General features: G+C 41.1%; 1 protein-coding gene and 1 non-coding gene across 3 annotated transcripts; one reads left to right on the top strand and one right to left on the bottom strand.

Annotated features, from left to right (window-relative positions):
- The first annotated feature begins 516 nt into the window (after positions 1–516).
- On the top strand, positions 517–18,936 carry LOC100691608 (sodium-dependent neutral amino acid transporter SLC6A17). 2 transcript variants are annotated; one of them, XM_003441271.5, is made up of 12 exons: positions 517–844; positions 4,550–4,991; positions 8,745–8,902; positions 9,459–9,585; positions 10,843–11,024; positions 11,116–11,226; positions 11,307–11,548; positions 12,894–13,086; positions 13,160–13,352; positions 13,639–13,798; positions 13,894–14,056; positions 14,398–18,936. In XM_003441271.5, exons 2-12 carry the CDS (start codon positions 4,709–4,711, stop codon positions 14,797–14,799), a joined length of 2,214 nt encoding a protein of 737 aa, XP_003441319.1. In that variant the 5' UTR covers positions 517–844; positions 4,550–4,708; the 3' UTR covers positions 14,800–18,936. The 2 variants fall into 2 exon arrangements, with proteins under 2 accessions (XP_003441319.1, XP_005469626.1); XM_005469569.4 differs by lacking the exons at positions 517–844; positions 4,550–4,991 and adding an exon at positions 8,336–8,483.
- trnag-ccc (transfer RNA glycine (anticodon CCC)) lies at positions 8,252–8,322 on the bottom strand. Its single transcript has one exon. It is a non-coding gene; the product is annotated as a tRNA-Gly (tRNA).
- Positions 18,937–20,087: the final 1,151 nt, after the last annotated feature.

The raw sequence follows: 20,087 nt of genomic DNA, 5'->3' as shown, positions 1-20,087 counted from the left end.
TGAAGGGGTCTGCAAACCTGACCCTGAGCTGAATCTTGGAAACCTGTCCGTCACTGTTTATATCAGGTTTATAATAGTCCCGTTTTTGTGCATGACCTTTAATGTAAGCGCAAAACTTTGTTAGACACCACGTTAATTTGAGCTTTATTTGGTTGTTTTCTATGTTTTGTTGCCCAGATCTGCGTGTGATTATTGTTATCAGATATATTTTTACTTAAAATAAACATTTCCTTTAATATCAACACTGAATCTTCTCTGCTATAAAACGCACATTTCAACATTTTGCTCATTTCATCATAATACTGTCACCAGAAACCAGGCTCATTGAGCTCTACCTTGGTTTTTTCTCTTTTTCTGAGCACTCTTTTTCACTGTGCCGACCGGTCATGGCTGAACGGCTTCAAATTTCCATCAACTGAAAAAAGCGAATGACGAAAACTGCGTCAGACGGTCGTTTCCTCAGGTAGGAGTGGATAACCTTGACAAATCCGCGCACAGTTGTAGCCCCCTTCATTCATTCGGCGTCCTTCTTCCGGCGCAGAGATGCCGTGATGGATCTCAAACAAGTGAAACAGTGGGGCGTGTTAATTTGCCACTGTTGACAATGAGCGCCACTTCGTGCGTCACGGTGCGCTCTCCACCCTCCACGTCAATTGTTGGCAGTGCAGCATGTGATGCTCCGTCCTGCACTGTCCTGTGAGCGCTCAGTCAGTACCACAGCCGCGCACACACACACACACACACATACACATACTCGTGGTGGATGTATTCATGCCTCTCTCTAGATATTCTCTGACAACTGCGATCGCTTAAGCCCGGATTTTACTGCTGCACAAGACTCACGGTGAGAAACTCTTTTCCTGCAAATTACTATACTCAACATTTCTTTCTCGGCGCTGCTTAAAAGTAGTTTTAATTGTTTTGTCTCATACCTGAGATGCTTGCCAACTTTAAAGAGAAGTTGTGTTATTTTGCGAACAAAACTGCATCCAGATTCAAATGTGCTCCGGGACGCACGCAGGTCTGGGCTCTGCGAGTGACCTTGATTCTGCTCAGGAATGAAAAACAGAGGTGAAAACAGAAAACAGAGGCAGAGGTATTGCTATCATCACCAGATGTGTCACCTGGTGTTCCCAGAGAGTGATCTGTGTCGTAGTGTTGATGATGGAGATTTTCACAACCTGCAGCTGGTTTCCACATGCTTTCAATTCACACAGTTCCAGCCTTTCAGGCCTAATGCTGCCATTTGGCCATTACAGACATGCATGCTTCAGACTTTTAACACCTTTTACTTTGTGAAACAGCTGATTAACCTTTAACTGTGGCTCAGACTTGTAGAGCACGTTGATAATAGCAGGATCAGCTGATCGATGAAGTCTGGACATTAATTAAGACTGATTGCAGAAGCTGATGCATACAGGGTTGCCTCTTTATACTCAAATTGCATTTTGCATCGTGTGTGACAATGTCAATAAGTAACAGCATCTGTGTATGAATGTGTACATGTGTCACTAATAACCAACTTCTAGCTAATAGGTGAGGTCCTTTGGCCTTATCTGCAAATGAATATAACTTTTACACACCGTGGTCTGTTTGTGATGGAAGGCTCAAGCCTCTCAGTCTTTGACATACTGCTTTTCATATATGCTGGTATTCGGATCTCTTTTTAGCCACAGACTGTTAGTAAGAAACAGAAACACTTTTCTATTCTAGGCAGCTTCATACATACATGGAAAACTGCTTTCTTGCACATGAAAGTGTGTGTTAATCCAAATCATGTGTTTTTACTAGACTGATGATGATGCAGCCTGTATATCTAAATCCCATCCCTCGTTACAGTGATGTGAAATCACCAGGACAGAATAAGTATGCAAAGGCCAGGTTGTAACTGTGTGGTGAGAGTCTTTGAAGGACAGAGCAATGAATGACCTCAGACAGAGCGAGCTTTACCCGAAGGTTTCTTCCAACCTTTTGCTGTAGTATGAAATTGCTCCACACAAACTCAGTCTTAGCATTAGCTGGGGTCATCTGAACTGTGTGCTGATTTTTTTTTTTCCAGAGGATTATTGGATGGGTTAGTTGATGTTTGCTGTTTTTATTTTTCCAGTGTTGGCCCCATGATGCAGTCGCTGATTGATATTACGTGTATACTGTAGCGTGGGATTGAATGACAAGACAGAAAAGCAGCATTCGGGTGGTTTTTACAGTTAATGCACACAGGATTATGAAGACTTGTGAATGGCTGCGCTTGGATTATTACATCATGGGATCATCTTGTCGTGCACAGAGGAGGAAATCTGTTTTAGGGATGTTTCGTTTTTTGTGTTTTTTTTTCTTTAGGACAGCAAAAGCGCATCAAGAATATGTAGGTTTGTTGTTGCCGGCAGAAGCTCTGAGAGGGTTTGTGGAGCATTTAAGGTCTGCTGAATCGGCTGGTACTGAGGAAGCTTGTTTTAGGCTGATGTAAGCAGTGACGATGAGATCTCGGGCGCATCACTGCTGTAGCATCACGTGAAAGGTACAGCACCTTCATTCAGCTCAAGTGTGGAACTGGAAATATGAGCTCACAATCACAGAGAATACTTTTTCTAGTTAATTTCCTTTTCTTCAGACCTCATATTTTGCAGTTTTTGCATCTCAGTTGGGCAACATGATAGAGAAAAGAGCCCACTCAATAAGTAATGAGCCTACGCAGGCTTGTGATGTGGATCAGGAGAACGTATGAGGGCACTTCATCCAAAGCATCATGTTTACTTCCTCTATTACATTTGGGTTGAACCAACCGCTCCCTCGAAGAGGGGTGGGGATGGATGTTGGCGCAAGGCTCCAGAGGATTAAAGGATTTACATGAAAAAAGCTTCACTAAAGTTAAGCTTTTCAGAACAGGGAAATTAAATAGAACAATTTGCAGGATTGGGAATTTTTGGGACCTGAAAACATTGCATGAGATACAAAGAGCTGTGGTGAGGGGCTTTGTTTCCGTTCCAATCACTGGTGAGCTTTTCTTAAAATCAGATACTGCATACAGTTGCAAGAAAAAGGTTATTATATATGCTGTAGATATATATTTCCACATTTCTTCATAAATATTACCACAAACATCATAAGAATATGTGGAAAAGTTCTAATAAGCATAACCCAAGCAAACAACACAACAAGACCATTTATTTTTGAGGTAACCGATTCAATGTTGCGTCCCTATGTGGCAAAGTCGTGTGAATCTTTGCTTTCAGTATCTCAGTGTGACCCATTTAAGTGGCACGAAGTGCAACTAAGCATTTGCCTTAACTATTGATCAGCCACGCGTGATGGCGTGGAGAATATTTTAAGTGTACCCCAAAGCTCAGAGCACATTAAACTCCAACATCTCTGTGAGCGCCCCACTTCTGGCCCTTTCACAATACTTTGTGTTGGTTATTTTAAAATATAAACCATCTATTGCTATCAGTTTTTCAGTTTCAGATGTCTTGACATTTTTTCCCTGGCCCAAATGCAGAAAGGCCTAAATCTTGACATTAACAAGATCATGTTTTACAGATGGGATAAGGTTCTTGTTTTTCTTTTCATATGAACCAAATGCTCTGTTTTTGGTGTTGTGCATCCACAAAGTCTCCTGACTTTACCACACAGCCCTAAAGGCTGTAAACGGACAGCAGTGATGTTGTCTTTGCAGCCCTGCATTCCTCAGTATTGTTGTTCTCCTGGTGGTGGACTCATGAGCATGACAAATAGCCAATGTGAGAGACGTTTAGTTACTTAAAAGTTACCCTGGAATCACGTGTGACCTCTCAAAATGCCTGACTGGTGGAGTCTAAAATTTTACAAAGGATTGTTTAACCCTCTCCAGCCTGATGAGCATCACTCATCTTTTTTGCTGAGGTCCTCAGGTGTTCACAGAACTCATTTCTTCACACCACGATTCACTTCCTTTTAGTGGTCAGTATCAGAGGTCTGATATTTAAATGCTGGTCAGAGTCCACTAACATCTCAGTGTCATCACCTGTTGCTTTTATATTCAAATTTACTGCTAATACCGCTCCTCATCACAAACGTATAATATTGGATCAAATTCTGCAATAAGTCAATGTGACTGGTTCTGCTGGTTTTATATTTTCTCCCTTAAGGACTTGTAGTAACCTCTGTTTTACCTCTGGTAATGTTTTAGGTCACATTTATGCAGAGGCATAATAAAATTGTCCCCAAACATTTTCTTACAGCTGTCTTTGTGACAAATTGTCTGCGATCCTGTCTTTATGGTGCCATTCTTTATTGGCTCTGGAGAGATATAACCATGTGTTACAATCCAGTGGCTTATTAGGAGGTTAACCAAGCACTAAATGGGGTAATACTTGTGTCAGCTACTGTACAAAGTGTTATTTAACGATCACAGTTAGGAAATTAGACTCACCAAGGGCAGAAACCTTCTACTGTTTTATTTAGAATGCAGACGCTTAACGTTATTATCATTTGATAATACGCCATCATCACCATGTTAAATGTTACACCATTTTGGGTGCAACTTTCGCTCTGTTTTGTTTTTCTGATGCAGGACTGAAGCCAAGAACTGAAATCCAGCAGTCGCTCTTCAGCATCACTCTTCCTTTCATCCCCACCTGACGTTTGGCCTCTGTCACTTCTTCCAGTCTCTCGCTCTCTGTTTCTCTCTCCACTCACCCCCCCACCCCCCTCCTGACCCTCAGCCTCCCTGATGCCTAAGAACAGCAAGGTGATACAGCGCGAGCAGAGCCATGAGCACGTCACGGAGTCGGTGGCTGACCTGCTCGCACACGAGGAGCCGCTCGACTACAAAAGCAGCTCCCTGAACGTCGGAGGGGCTGCGGGGAAGAAAGTCCCTCAGATAGAGGTCCCTGAAAACGATGGGCGACCCGCCTGGAACAGCAAACTGCAGTACATCCTGGCCCAGGTGGGCTTCTCTGTGGGCCTGGGGAACGTGTGGCGCTTCCCTTACTTGTGCCAAAAGAATGGAGGAGGTGAGTTAGAGGCAATACTTACAACATTTACCACATTTACACTGTCTTCTTTTTAAATATGATTCATAACAGCCTGTCTGGGTCTTGAGCTCTTTCAGCCATCCTACTCATGAGGATTTTGCACTTAAATTCTCTGGAACTGATGAGAATTACATTTATTTCTTCATTTAGTTAAATAACTCCCTTACATGTTACTCCATCAACACTGCCAGGAAGTAATTAATTATCAATTATCATTATCCACATTCAGTTATTATGATGATGGAGCAATTTGTTCCAGATTACCAGCTGTGGCAGCACGGCTGCTATTGTTGTTTGTGTCTTTGTGGCACTTTTCTTTTGACACTTGCTGTAGTATTTTTTCCCATATTTAGCAGGTATTTATATTTCAGTCTCTGTGGAACAATTTTAGTCACAAATCTTTACAAACCCAAATGAAGACTGAGGTTAACGATGGCTTTGGTCTGAGAACTCATGATGTCACATTAATTTTGTAAAGTGGTGTTGAGCAATAACTCTTCAGGCTTTCTAAAGGTCTTTCAAAGGTTTTCCTTGGTCATCGGCTGCTTTTTCACTCATTTTCAGTCGTCCTGGTACCTCACAGTGGTCAGAGCAATGTCACTGATCTATGAATCGTTCAAGCATAAAAAGGCACATAAGTAAGGGGATGAATCAGTGTTTTGTCTACACATAACAGACAACTTAGCAAAGAACCAGTTATAAATTGTATTTTTACGCACTTTGTTACTAGCAGGCATAAAAATCTATAACTTAGATAATGTTATATGTTTTTATAATGTATACATTTTTTTTTTTTAGTTGAATCTACGAAAAATATGAAAAATAACTGGATTGAAAACCAGTGGCAACAGGGTTATGGAGTGATGACTCCAAATTTGAAATGCTGTTTCAAAGAGGAGTTCAGGAGAGAGGTACGACAGTGAGTGTCTACATTTTCCCAGCAAAAATATAAGAGGTTATAAATAACAAACTCTAATACAAAGAGAAGCTAAATTTCAAAAGTAAAAAGAACTAAAAGCTACAGATCCTACAGCCCAAACAGAAATCAAACATGAAAACCAGCCAGAAGAAATCTTATAAATAATAATATAATAAATAAAATAATAATAAATCATATTATCAAAGGTTCAGCTTAAAACTCACCAGGTAATAAATCAAATATGAAAGTATTAGGATGAAAAAATGAAATAAACAGGAATAAACTTGTAACCTATAATCAAAGAACTGAGAAAACCAAACAGAAAATAAGTAATAATCAGCAAGAATTAACTCAGGGATTATAACAGATGCATGTGGATATTAAGACAATATTCTTGTGTACATTTTGGTATTGATCGCTCAGTCCTACTTGAGCAATGGGATTTGTTTTCTTTACAGACAAGCATGTTCGTTTGCACAGGCATGATCCCAGCAAAAAGCCACAGAGAGAGCTGTTCATCTTATGACCTCGACTGTCAAAAACAACACGACACTTTCATTCGTTTCAGCCCTGTGAAGAGAGCAGCTGTATTGTGCATAAAGCAGCCAAGTCTAAAAATAGCTGCATTATTGATTACTATAGCCGGTAGGGCAGGCCAGGCTCAACTGATACTCTGGTAAAAAGAGAGCTCTATGGAGAATGAATGTAACTGTATGAGGTTTTATTTTTCTCAGGTATACATGTACTCTATGTAATCAGAGGCATATGCAGTGTAAACGGGTGTTCATTGTAGGAAAAAACACCTTGTCATCATGGGCTGACAGATCTGCTCTTGCTTCATCGGTCTAGGTGTTTTTAGCTTTACTGCTTGGGCCTGACTTACAGCATATACGTAGGATTTATTGCCTATAGGCCAGATTTACTGCCAGTAATCTTGCCCCAGCACTTGCCAGGTTATGCGATTTGGCAAGCAGGCATTTTTCATTGTGTAATTTGCTGTCTGGCACCCAATTACAGACACATTAAAGATCAGGGTTGCTTGGGCGCTACTGATGTGTGGACTCCTCTCTCGTTTCCTCCTTTCCTCAGGACACGCCTTTCTCTTTCTCGTTCAGCATCCTCTATCATTCTTCCTCCTCTGAGATGCCTATCATACATCACATTTTTTAGTGGCCTCTGGTTTCAACTAGCGGGTGATGAAGTGGATTTCAAGTTTGGCAAGAGACCAAAATCGCTCACTAAATTTAACTTCCTCTTTATTTCAGCTTTCTGGATTTAGCCTTTTGCCTCCTCTCATCTCTCTGCCTCATTACTCCACCGACTGTGAGATGCATGTACTGAATGTAATTCCCGCTTCTGATGTATTAATAGTACATGTTTGCCAGCTATAAGTCTTTATATCCGGGATGATGACTCACCCTTCACACATAAAACACAGTTGCGTCCTGATGATTCCTCTCTGGATTAAGCTCCAGAGGGGACAAATTCAGACATCCTTTAAAATTAAACTATATTTCAAAGAATATTTATCAATAAGGTTTTCTTGCTGAATCACTTCATCACATTTTATAAGTTGAACAAAACAAGTTTTATTCTGGCAAAAATGCTGTCAGGAATATACCAGGTTATGCAATGGGCAATCTTGTTTCTATCTAACTTAATTTTTACTTCTGCGTTACATCTGCGATGTACCCTGTGTGTAGTTAGCAGAGGGATTGCTCTCTTTAACTTGATCTGTTATTTTCTGTTTAAATTAAAAAAAATGAAGGAAGAGGACAGGAGGAAACAGTCACAATCACAGTCATTGTGGGCTGTGTCGAAATAGTTATATTTTCTAGAGAGGTGCATCTCGGAGCTTAGGTTGTGCCATAGGTTACAGTGTGGGGTTCCAGAAGGGTTAGTACTTAAGACGTACAGGGAATATTTAACCCAGACACAAAATCCACTGTCAGTCTTGGTCCATCACAGCAACAAATCAGCTGCAAATCCAAAAAACTGCACGTAATTTTGTCAGAGACACCCTCCATCACAGACAGCAGCCCCGGTGCATAGCTGCTGTTTAACAAGCTGAAGCTGCACAAGTCACCTTTGTAGGGAGTTCTTAAGTCAGTGATCTGGCAAGTAGTCAGCAAACAGTGGGGATGCTCTCGATCCAGTTCATTACGTTTTTATTTAGTTAATTGTAGTTTTTAGTGCTGTCAGCCAATGGTTATTGAAACCATCGGTTGACCATTTTCACTGTAGTTAAACCAGATGAAACAGACAATAGAGTAGCCCTTTATTGTCCCTGCACAACGAAATTGTGGGAGATAAAAACTCGTGCGCCGCCCGGGAATCGAACCCGGGTCGCAAGAATGGGAATCTTGCATGATACCACTACACCAGCGGCGCGAGGGTGTGTCACCATTGGAGGCCCATCCTAGCATACCCCTCTTTACCGTGCTTTTTGTGTTACTGCTCAACGTTTTCATCATGAACTTCGTTTTCTATCGCATAAAACCTGAGAGCAGTGACTGAGGGTGTTTAGTGGGATCACGCGAGAAGTAAAAAAGGTTATTTTCCCACCGAGTTTGATACAACTGTGCTACTTTTACTGTAGCAGCTAGAAGGCACCCAGTGCTGCCCATTAGCTTAGCCCTTGCCTTTTTCTCACACAAAAGCTATGTCCATTCATTTTACAGCATGAAAAAGCCCCCTGTCCAGGGTGAATTGGACAAAGACTTGGGATTTCCTGTGTAAGTTAGCCAACCAAACAGCAACACTGTTTTCCTAGAAACACCAAATCTTTTTTGTTTGTTTGTTTGTTTTTTCAGGCGCCTATCTGGTTCCCTACTTCATCCTCCTCCTCATTATTGGCATCCCTCTCTTCTTCTTGGAGCTGGCAGTGGGTCAGAAGATCAGGCGTGGAAGTATCGGGGTGTGGAACTACGTCTGTCCCCGCCTGGGTGGAATAGGAATGTCAAGTCTGATGGTAAGCTGTGATGCTTCTGTAAGGAGTGTGAGACAGAGCCATCATCTTTTTAACTGTGAGCCAAATGTACACTCTTTCTTTAGCAGTGCTCTTAAAGTCTTTAACAGCTCCATAGGAAGCAGTTTGACAAGTGAAGCATGGTGATAAGATCAGAGAGGTTCTATCTATTTATCTATCTAGTTAAAGTTATATCTTGATGCAGGGTTATGGAGGTATTGACGTGTCTGAGAGTGGAAGGTAGTCTTACTTCAGAGCTGCAGAAGTAGCTATAAATATCTCACAGAAGATCACTGTTGAAAAGAGAGCACTTCAATTATTCATGCTTCCCTCAACCTTATTTAGCTTCTGAATGTCCTTGCTGGCAAGGCTGCTCCAAAGACTGACAGCAGCATTGGGACATGCACAAAGCACCTGCCTCATTTGCATGTTTTTTTCACTCTGCACAGATGTTCCTCTGTACATGTGATGTCTATATCAAACCTGACATCACATATTTGTACCTCATTAAATGTTATCTGGCTGTTTCTGTCACATGACGCCATCTATCTGTCTGTAGGTGTGCGGCTTTGTGGGTCTCTACTATAATGTGATCATCGGTTGGAGCATTTTCTACTTCTTCCAGTCCTTCCAGTATCCTCTCCCATGGAGTGACTGCCCAATCAGAAAGAATGGGACACTTGCCAGTGAGTTTATATGAAATTATTTTAGTGCAATACCGACATTTGTTAATCGACAGTTAACGCTGATTCACAGGTGCATTAATTGAGAGCATATCGACATAATTGTCGTTAGTTTGGAATTTTTTTTTTTTTTAAAAACCTCATGGTAGTGCTAAAGGAAGAGTCATACAATCACGAAGAATCGCCTTCTGGGGACTAAATTTCTGAGTTTCACTGCGCGGAAGATTGTGTTAATACACACCTGAACGTTCCAGATTTTATAGAGGTGGTCACTCTTGCTACTTACTGTTGATACTTACAGTCCTGTGAAAATCTTTCTTTTTCACATGACCGTATAGGAAAACTGTCTTAACTGCAGGTCACTGATGCATTTAATGGAGACCGCTTAGGGTTTGATTTCTAAAAGTTCAGCATGATGAGAAAATCGTGGCACTGATTTGGTGAAACATTGCAGACTGCACATAATTCTCACAGTTATACTTCAGTGGATCACTGTGCTACATAGCTTCAGTCTTCATCAACACTCCTGAGCAGAAGACACAAGCTGTCTTCCCTTCACTACAACTTTCTGTCAAGACTTCACTTGCCTAATCCAGATTAAAAACCCACTGGAACTTATTCGATTAGTGGTGATTATATTGTAAACCCTGGGGCAGCCAAAAACCAGCATGTGAATGACTCAGCAAGGCTGGCAGAAAGACGGGGGAAGCAGAGATTCATGCTGAAGGACGCTAATGCTGAAGGACAGCAGCAGATTGTAAAATATTTCACGACCGCTGTGACGGCAGACACGTGGAAGCAGACGCAGGAAACAATCAACAAACATAGTAAAGAACAATTTGATTCGGTTTAATTTGTGAAGCACTTTAACCTGCTTGTGCTTGACTTTTTTTCTGTGTGTGTCTCTGCACAGATAAAGCTCAGTAATACGTGATCATATTATCATAATACCGCTGCCTCTACTCTCAGCCACACACACTATATTTCATTTCTTCAAGGTAACAAGTTAATACACTGTGAGGAAAATCTCAAGGGTTGTGACTTTAAGTTGTGTGTTTTGCATACCAACTACACAGATGACCTTGTGTAAGTGAGAAATATACCAGCCAAATCTTGTAATACTGACCCCGAGCAAACATCCTCTGCACCAGTATGCTCTCCTTTCGCTCTCCTCAGCCTCCCTGCAGTCTTTTCAAACCTTTTCTCTTCTTGTTTCCTCATTATCACCCAAATTAAACTTTTTTTTCCTGTCGTCTACAGTTGTGGAGCCAGAATGTGACAAAAGCTCGGCTACGACCTATTTCTGGTACCGGCAGACTCTGAACACGACCAGCACCATCGCAGAGAGCGGCGGCCTCAACATCAAAATGACCCTGTCTCTGCTGGTAGCCTGGATCATTGTCTGCCTCGCCGTCATTAAAGGAATCGCTTCCTCTGGGAAGGTTGGGAAACCATGACACAGAAACAGATAAGAAAAAATATGGAGGCTTGTTTTTTGCTGAATGGATGTCTTTTTCTTTTGCACCTGTACAGGTGATGTACTTCAGTTCTCTTTTCCCCTACGTGGTGCTGTTCTGTTTCCTGGTCAGGGGTTTAATGCTGAAGGGCTCCGTAGATGGCATCGCTCACATGTTCACTCCCAAGGTTAGGATGAAAGAGTCATTGTTCCTCACCTCTATTTTTTCAACCATGCATGCTAACAAAAACCTCTCCTCACATCTCAGTTGGAGAAGATGCTGGAGCCGCAGGTGTGGAGGGAGGCCGCCACCCAGGTCTTCTTTGCCCTCGGTCTGGGTTTTGGAGGAGTCATTGCCTTCTCCAGTTACAACAAGATTGACAACAACTGCCACTTTGACGCCGTGCTCGTCTCTGTCATCAACTTTTTGACCTCCATTTTGGCCACACTGGTTGTGTTTGCTGTCTTGGGCTTCAAGGCCAACATCATGAATGAAAAGTGTGTTGTGGAGTAAGTTGAACATTAGTTTTTTTTTTATTTGTTGGCAACATTGAATGTAACCCCCCAAAAAAGAAACAAAAGTCTGACAGCATGGTTCATGAGTACTGCATATTAACCAAAGATCACACCTCAAACAGTCTTTATGTTATAAACAGTGGCAGTTATCCTTATTTTCTGTCACATATATGTTGTTACAGTGATGGATCCTCATATTTTCAGATACTGTGGTCAGTGCACATACGAGCAGTGCTTTTGAGCCAAAAGGCCCGGCTTCAGATTGTTCTGAGTTCTTAGTTTCTGATGGCGTTTTTCTGTTCATGGCTCTATCTGATGTCAAAGACGTGGAAAGTCCCCGCTTGAAGACAAGATGATTCTTCTCAAAGCTTTAGCCTCATATAATAAATGTACCTAAATATCCCTAAAACAGTCATCATACACACACAGTTTTGGCTGTGAGCACAAACCTGCTATTCAAACTTATATGAGGACCAGACAATCAGGGGAAAGTTAAAAATTAAATTAAACTAGGATGTTTTTTGTTTTTTTCATAAATTTGAAACATGCGAGCTACTCTGGTAGAGTCCAAGAATATAAAATAAGGGCAGGGATAGCTCAGTAGGTAGTGAGGTCACCCCATGATCGAAAGGTTCCACTGAATGGCTACCCTGAGGTACCCCTGAGCAAGGTACCGTCCCCACACACTGCTCCCCGTGCGCTTCACTGAGTAAATGGGTTAAATGCAGATAGAGTCATTTCTCCACGGGGATCAATAAAGTATACATTATAATTATTATTATTATTATTATGTATCTGGAAATGAGCATAATAGGTGTTCGAACTATGGGAGGAAGCCAGAGAGCTTATTTTGAGGTCACAGCACTAACCACTGCATGAAAAATGCATGTATCCATTTACTCTTTTAAAAATACATGTTTTTGGCACATTAACAAGTTAAAACTCTGTAAATTTGTTCCAAACACAAAGTACAGGAGTAAAAGCCACAATTTTTGTTGCACTTTTTACCTATCTAATTATTTATGAGGAAAAAAATCACATCCTTTGTAAAGAATATGAGGGTACCAAAGTGTAAGCTAAATAGGTATAAATTGTCTCTATTGTGATTATTTATTAAATTACTGAGTGGTAGGTGAAATTGTAAATGAATGCTTGTATCTAATTTAAGATACAATTTAATCTAATTTTATTTAATCTAATCTTCAAGTAATTTAACAGAACCTGTTTTTTTTTTTCAAGAAATCGTACCTTACATGGCTTTTCGTCAGAGCATCAGTCAAGCAGTGTGGCACAAAATATGTATTGGATTCATTGTGATTCTGACCTTTTCTGTCTGCAGGAATGCAGAAAAGATCCTGGGATACCTCAACTCCAACGTCCTGAGCCACGATCTTATTCCTCCACATGTGAACTTTTCCCATCTCAGCACGTCAGACTACGCTGAGATGTACAGGGTCATTAAAACGGTCAAAGAGGACAGCTTTCCCCAGCTGGGTCTGGAGCCTTGTGTTCTGGAGGATGAGCTGAACAAAGTGAGCCTTTGGCACACATGAATCAGCTGAATCCACAGCATGTTGTTTCACACCTCTCAATGTCTCTCTGCAGGCTGTCCAGGGCACCGGCTTGGCCTTCATCGCCTTCACAGAAGCCATGACGCATTTCCCAGCATCTCCCTTCTGGTCAGTCATGTTCTTCTTCATGCTCATCAACCTCGGTCTGGGCAGCATGATCGGCACCATGACCGGCATCACCACACCTGTCCTCGACGCCTACAAAGTCCAGAAGGAGCTTTTTACAGGTAGGCCGCTCTCCAGCACCACCGCCACACTGACTCCCTCAGCCTCCGTGCTATTAGTAGTTGAAACCCCTTGCTCAGCACTTAGAAAGGATTAAAGTACATGTGGGAATGAGCTGCATTAGTATTTATGTGCTCTGAGCAAAATGAATGGAAAGCAGAAACAGGAAATAATAGCACTTAATGGCAAATAAAACCTTTTTAATTTGCGCTTTCTCATCTGTTTTTTCAAATTTTTTCCTAATCTTTTCTTCCAAATAAGCTCCAATTGTTTCTGTGTTTGTTTCAGTGTGTTGCTGCATCATCGCTTTCTTATGCGGCTTGTTGTTTGTTCAGCGGTCGGGAAATTACTTTGTCACCATGTTCGATGATTATTCGGCCGGTCTGCCTCTCACTGTAGTGGTCATCCTGGAAAACCTGTCCGTTGCTTGGATATATGGCACCAAAAGGTGAGGCTAACTGCAAGATGCTCAAAGCTGTGTATTAAACTACAAAAGTGTCTCCAAGGAAAGGATCCTTACTGCAGTTTGTTGTTCTTTGTCAGGTTCATGCAGGACCTGGAGGACATGTTAGGTTTCCGACCTTGTATTATCTATTTCTACCTTTGGAAGTACGTCTCCCCTCTCTGTCTTATCGTTCTCATCTCGGCCACTGTCATCGAGATGGCCATCAGCCCACCAGGATACAACGCCTGGGTTCAAGAGCTGGTCAGTCTGTCTGTGTGTGTGTGTGTGTTTGTTCTGTTTTGGTGTAAAAGAAGTTTTCAGATGCTTCACTCAGGGAAAAGCAGCTAAAACACAACACAAACACTGCTGAAGTATAAGAAACATGTCCAACAGCAACAGTCATATATGACAAATTTTACTTAGTTTTTCACAGGATTGCATACCATGTCTCTGTGTGAGTAACAATAAACAGCACAGAAGAAATTCCCACGATTACACAGTCGCACAGGTTGTACTTTGTAGGAGTGATTGGGGGGTTATTTTTCACCTGGAATGTTTGAAAAGTGTTTCCTTTTCATTTCACCCCTCCTCTGTCATTTTAGGCTCAGGAACGCTTCCAGAGCTATCCTCCCTGGGCTCTGGGCATGTGCTTCGCTCTTATCATTGTGGCCATGCTTCCGCTCCCTGTTGTCTTCATCGCCCGACACTTCAACTTGATGTCAGACGGCTCTAACAAGCTGTCCGTCTCTTACCGTAAATCTATGATGAAGGACATATCCAACCTTGAGGAGCAGGATGAGGCTAGATTCATCCTTGGAGGCAAACCAGGCGAGGCCCCATCATCAGGGCCAGCACGCAAACCCTTCCTGACACCTGGAGGAAACAAACCCATGGACTCCCTGTCTCCAAACATCTGCTATGGTACTAGCTACCAAAATGCTGCCATAAGCCCCACCACACCAACTACACCAAGCACACCTCTCACACCAGAGTCTGACTCTTGACTGTTACCCAGCCTTGACAGACTCCCCTCTGACCACCCCTGTAGCACAACCTTACCCATGAGGTCTCCACTGGAGCTACTGCAGCTCCAGGAATCCTCACCACTGCCCTGCTAACGCCACAAAACTGTACGTAGCCACCCAGTTTATGAGCACACGCTTCCAAAATAACACAAAGGAACTTCACGAGAAGATTTCCAGAATGTTTCTGAGCATCTGGAAGTTAGAAAACAGGAGAAAAGGGACACATTTCACTCCTTTACAATAAACGAAACTGTGGAATCAGGTTGAGATTAACAGTGACAAACTACATCTGTATATATTTAAAAACATCAGGTTTATGTGCTCAGAATGAAGTTCTGTCATCTGATTTTCTTTGCCTTAGTTTAAGGATCCCCTAGCAGACGCCAAACCCATAGAATAAGGAAAACGTCTGCACAGTGCAGGTAGTGTGAAAGAATGAATGTAGTAGAGTTTGTGAGGTTCTGCTGGTTTCCTATGTAGCAATAATGGGTGTCAAAGCCATGTACCACTTAATACACAGCAAGTTTTCTTTATATTAGATGTTATGCAGTCGACAAGGTGCAGCTGAAAAGTTCCAAAACCATACCTGATTCAAATTTGGACAAATTGTTCTTCAAGGTCATGCTCAGCACAGCTGTGGGAAGTCCCATTTTCACTCCACACTGTGAATTCAAGTCACAACTAAACTCTACTGTAATGTCCCGAGGTGTCTGAGGAAGACATTCACAGCAAACCACCTGACCTGTGGTGTTTGCCGCTGTGTGCTGGCACACAAGGAAACAAAAACAACACCCTACTCTGTATGTTTAAGAAAATGACCTTAAAGGAGGGCACTTCCAAATTAAGATCAGGTAACGTTTTTGGCCACAGACTCGCAGCTCTGTTCTGATGCCGTGAGATTTGTTTTCATAGGACTATGCTTTGTAAAATATGGTAAGACGACTCTAAAGGCACCCGTTTATGTTCCAATCAGACCCCACATCCACCTCCTCCTGTAATTTGCGTGTAGAGTCTATTGTTGTTGTTCATTTTGTAAAAACAAAAGGTGTAAAATCACAATGTACAGTATACAGTTATAGTAATGTAACATACCTTAAGGACTCCGGGTTTTATTAACCGGGAGATCAAACCACTGTTTCATTATCCATCACTCTCACGTCTCTGTGCTGTAGAAACACACTCATTTCAGTTTCTCCACCAAAGAGTTCAAAGTAAACAACAAAACACTTGAAATCTGTTCCAGAATAACAGACCTGTTACACTGAACTGCAGTGAAAGTGAACTACAACCCAAAACACAAGGCGGCCATGAAGCACGCTTTGTTTGCTTTTCTTCCTCCTTCAAAAAAGCACAAAGGAGATTTTGACTCACTGAGCACAAGCAGATTATTGGCTGTAATTGTCTCAAGCATTGATCCGCATTTTAAAATTAACTCCTGCCGAGACATATTATGGGACACACAGCAATATATATTTATATTGGCGCACAAACTCTGTTAACTTTGAACAAAAAAAATTTAACTTAAAATAAGAAAAATAGCTACAGACCAAAAGATTAAAAAGCAAAAATCCCAATTCTGTGAACTTATCAGCCGACCTGATAGTGTGCACCTTTGAAAGCCTTAGACTCCTCATGCACAGACAGAAATACACATGCACACACATACACACTGCTCTCCGTGTTACAGGCCCTGCCGTGGCGCAGCAGGGCTTACGGTGATGGTCGCTGACTTGAGTTTAAACTGAGCACATTTTAATTCCTATTTAAAGGAATCTTTAATTTATTTTTTTATCACAGTATTTAAAGCCATGGTGTTTAGGTATAAATGGACTATATTTATATTCCTGTATATTTGCTGTTACGTAGGCGTGATGAATTACAAAGATTTATCTTTTACAAGCGTTTAATATGTACACTGTGTATTTTAATCTTGTGTGACGCTTATTGAGTCGGTACATTTTAGGACTGTTTTGTAGTTTGTGTAGCTGATCGTGGACATGAAAATGATGCGGGACTGTGGAGCTGATCTACGGTCTTGTTTAGTCGTGTGTCCACTTCAGGTTTACTGGTCTAATCGTTCACCACAACATGCTCTGAAAATGTTATGTTAGCCAACAGGTTCATGAAAGGCTGTCTCTAAAATATGTTTAGCGTAGATGACACAGCATGCTAACATCCTGAGCAGATATCTTTCCAGATGTGTACAAAACATGCAAGCACTTTTTTTTTTTAGGTTGAAAAGATGATTGAACCACTCTGAGGTCATCCATTGATTTTGGACTTTGTTCAACCTTTTAAGCCTCGGGTATTTGGACAAGAGGGTGGCATGCTAAGTTATAAGCTAAAGTTAGCAAGCTTGGTTACTAAGCTGCACTCATAATCTGTATAGCTTCAATGCACAATGATAAATATCTGCTAATAAAGCTCAACAAGGTTCAAGAAAGTAAATTTCTCCACAGGGATTTTAATTATGAGCTATAATGTTTTAGCCGTCTAAAGCAGACTCACTACGAGCTACGACATAATTAAACGATGGTGCGACAATCTGCTCCTGTGGAGACCAAAAGGTCTGCATGACATAGAAAAGAACTACACTACCCACAATCCTAAATTGAGCCGTGTTAAGAAAGGCCACGCCCCTAACTCTAGTATCCAGATCTATTAGATTAAAAAACATGTAGCCAACACAGAGTCAATAAAAGGGAAATTTATCCATAGAAGCAAGGAACATTTTTCTTTTTTAGTGCTCCAAAGGTTAGCATTTTAACATGGGAGTTCATAGGGATCAACTCACTTTTGGAGCCAACCTCAAGTGGCCACTAGAGGAACTGCAATCGTGGAGGTTGCTGCTTGAGTGGTCCACACCTTTGCGAATTTATTTAGGGGCAGGTGAAAAAGTGCTGATTCAAAAATACAGCATCCAACAAGAAGCAAGATAACTATTATCAGCGTCCTCTAAATCATCTCCATCGACATCATTAAAATAAGGTGTCGTTCATACAGGTTCATACAGAGTAAGGCAACAGGCATCACTGGGGGGTTTTATGCACTCAGAAGTAACATTGATGAAATACTCACTTCTACCCACATCAGAGACAGACAAACACTTTACTGGAAAAATCTTTTTTTTTTTTTTTTCAAATAAAAGATTACATCCAGTTTGGGGGGAAAACACAGACACGTGTATCAGGAATATGCTGTTTTTTTCAACTGCTCTATATATGAAAAATACAGTTTCCTTTAACAGTGTAAGGATTCAGAAATGAATGTAACAGAGTAGGTTTGATCCACAAAGTGGGGGTTTTTTTCTGTTTGATTGGTTTTGTTTTTCTCTCTGAATCAAACATTTTCAGCTTCCATGGACATTTGTCATCCAAATTTGCATGGAGAGACCTGAGCAAAGGGTTTGGCTAATCCTCCTTTGGCAATGTTTTTGCCCCCTGGTGGTAGCTCTAAGAACAGCAAGTTGTCACAGTCCATTCAGGAATTAGTTTTCTGCTGTGTAATGAGTGGATCACTAGTGTGGTTACAGATGTTTTGTGTTTGGTGTGTGAGCCGTTTTAGTGTAAGAGTGTATCACGCAGACATCTCTGGTGTGTTCATGTCTGTAAATAATGTTATGTATTCTGGAGATAGATTTTATTAACGTGATGTAGATTAATGTCTTAAAAGTAAGAGTTTTAGCAGTAAGTATAACAAAAGTTAGAAATGAATGTGATCAATGCACTTTTTCACAAGACTGCAAAAAGCTAGAGTCTGTTTTCATTGTCTTGTTTGCAGTACAGTTAAAATTTGATGAAAAGCAATATGATGTTATTTAAATGACAGAATAACTGTGGCTGAAAGCAAATCCTGGCACACAAGTGTCTGTGAACAGCAATCCTTAGAAATAACCCCCAACACTGGTGTGTGCACATGTGTGTGTGTGAGATGTGAGTTTGACTTGGTGTGTGCAAGGCCTTAGTGAGCACACATTTCAAACACTATACAGGAGACACATGTCCCTTTACAGCTTCCCTCTCTTTCCTCTTTCATTTTATGAATGTATCATACTGAGGAATATTGTAAAAATTGTGACCATGAAAAAATTATTCTAATAAAGCGTGGACAAGCTGCCGTCACGTTTCTGGACTTTTTTGGTTTAAATTCATTCTCAGTCAAAGTAAAACATGATGTATCAGATGTTGGCGGTGATCGATATATCAGCCAGTACTATTTTCTAGAGATATCACTATCGGCATTCATAACAGCCGATAAATGAAAATTTTAAAAGTGAAGAAGAGACGAAGATGATGTTAGTTTGTTTAGGTGAGGGCGCTGTCCCGAATTCCAAATATTGAGGATGAGAACAAAACAACAATGGTCCAGAAGAGTTTGGTCAAACGATGATTTTATTGAGCACACGTGCGGGGAGATGTACACTGCAACACAATCAGCATAGGTCTCCGCCCAAAAATACACTTCAGAATGCTTTTAATATATCAGGGTTCCGCCCCTTCATGCGTCTATTACAGTTAATGCTTCACTAAACAAGCTAAAAACAGACAGAGAAGTTCCTCTTTTCAACAACATTCTTCCACATATGGCAATTTGTTTCACCCTCCAGATGGTCCCTGTTGACTTACAATTTTCTTAACTCTTCTTCTGTCACTTGTTGCCAGGCAAGCTCAAATGCAGTTAGAACCTAAATGAACTCCAGACCCTTTGGCCTAACTATCTCCTACAATCATCTGTGTTTGTAAGCGCGTCACCCTCTGCTGCTCCAAGTCACTTACACAATAAATCGTCAGGACACCGCGCCAAACGAAGCTTAAGACCTTCAATAGACTGAGCATCAACTCTTCATGAGCACAATTTGCAATGTGTGTATAAAATGATTATAGCTGCACCTTTAATAAAACTTTCAATCTAATGCGAGTGGCTTTAATAAACATTTTAATGCAATGCTAGTGATGGAAGCTATATTTAGCAGTAAAATATTTTCTTTATTCCCACAGCGCTCTTCAACTTCCCTGTTGGCAACACCTGTCTGGAACATAAACGCGACTACAGATCAGAGCAGAGTCGAGTGTAAATGAGTTATCCACAAGAGTATTTTTAAACTGTATTGCTTTATTATGTTAGTAAGCACTCATATATAACTAGACATAACAAATGTTAGGGAAATCTGTCTGCATATCGATATCTAGGTGAGATCACATGACTGACACAGCCAGTCGTCATTCATTTCTTTGCGTTTTGGGTTGCTTGAACATTATGTTTTGGGT

This window comes from Oreochromis niloticus, linkage group LG5 (assembly GCF_001858045.2).
Source record: "Oreochromis niloticus isolate F11D_XX linkage group LG5, O_niloticus_UMD_NMBU, whole genome shotgun sequence".
Classification (NCBI taxonomy): Eukaryota; Metazoa; Chordata; class Actinopteri; order Cichliformes; family Cichlidae; genus Oreochromis; species Oreochromis niloticus.
Note: the sequence above shows the minus strand (reverse complement) of the source record. Positions and strands in the feature narration are given on the sequence as shown.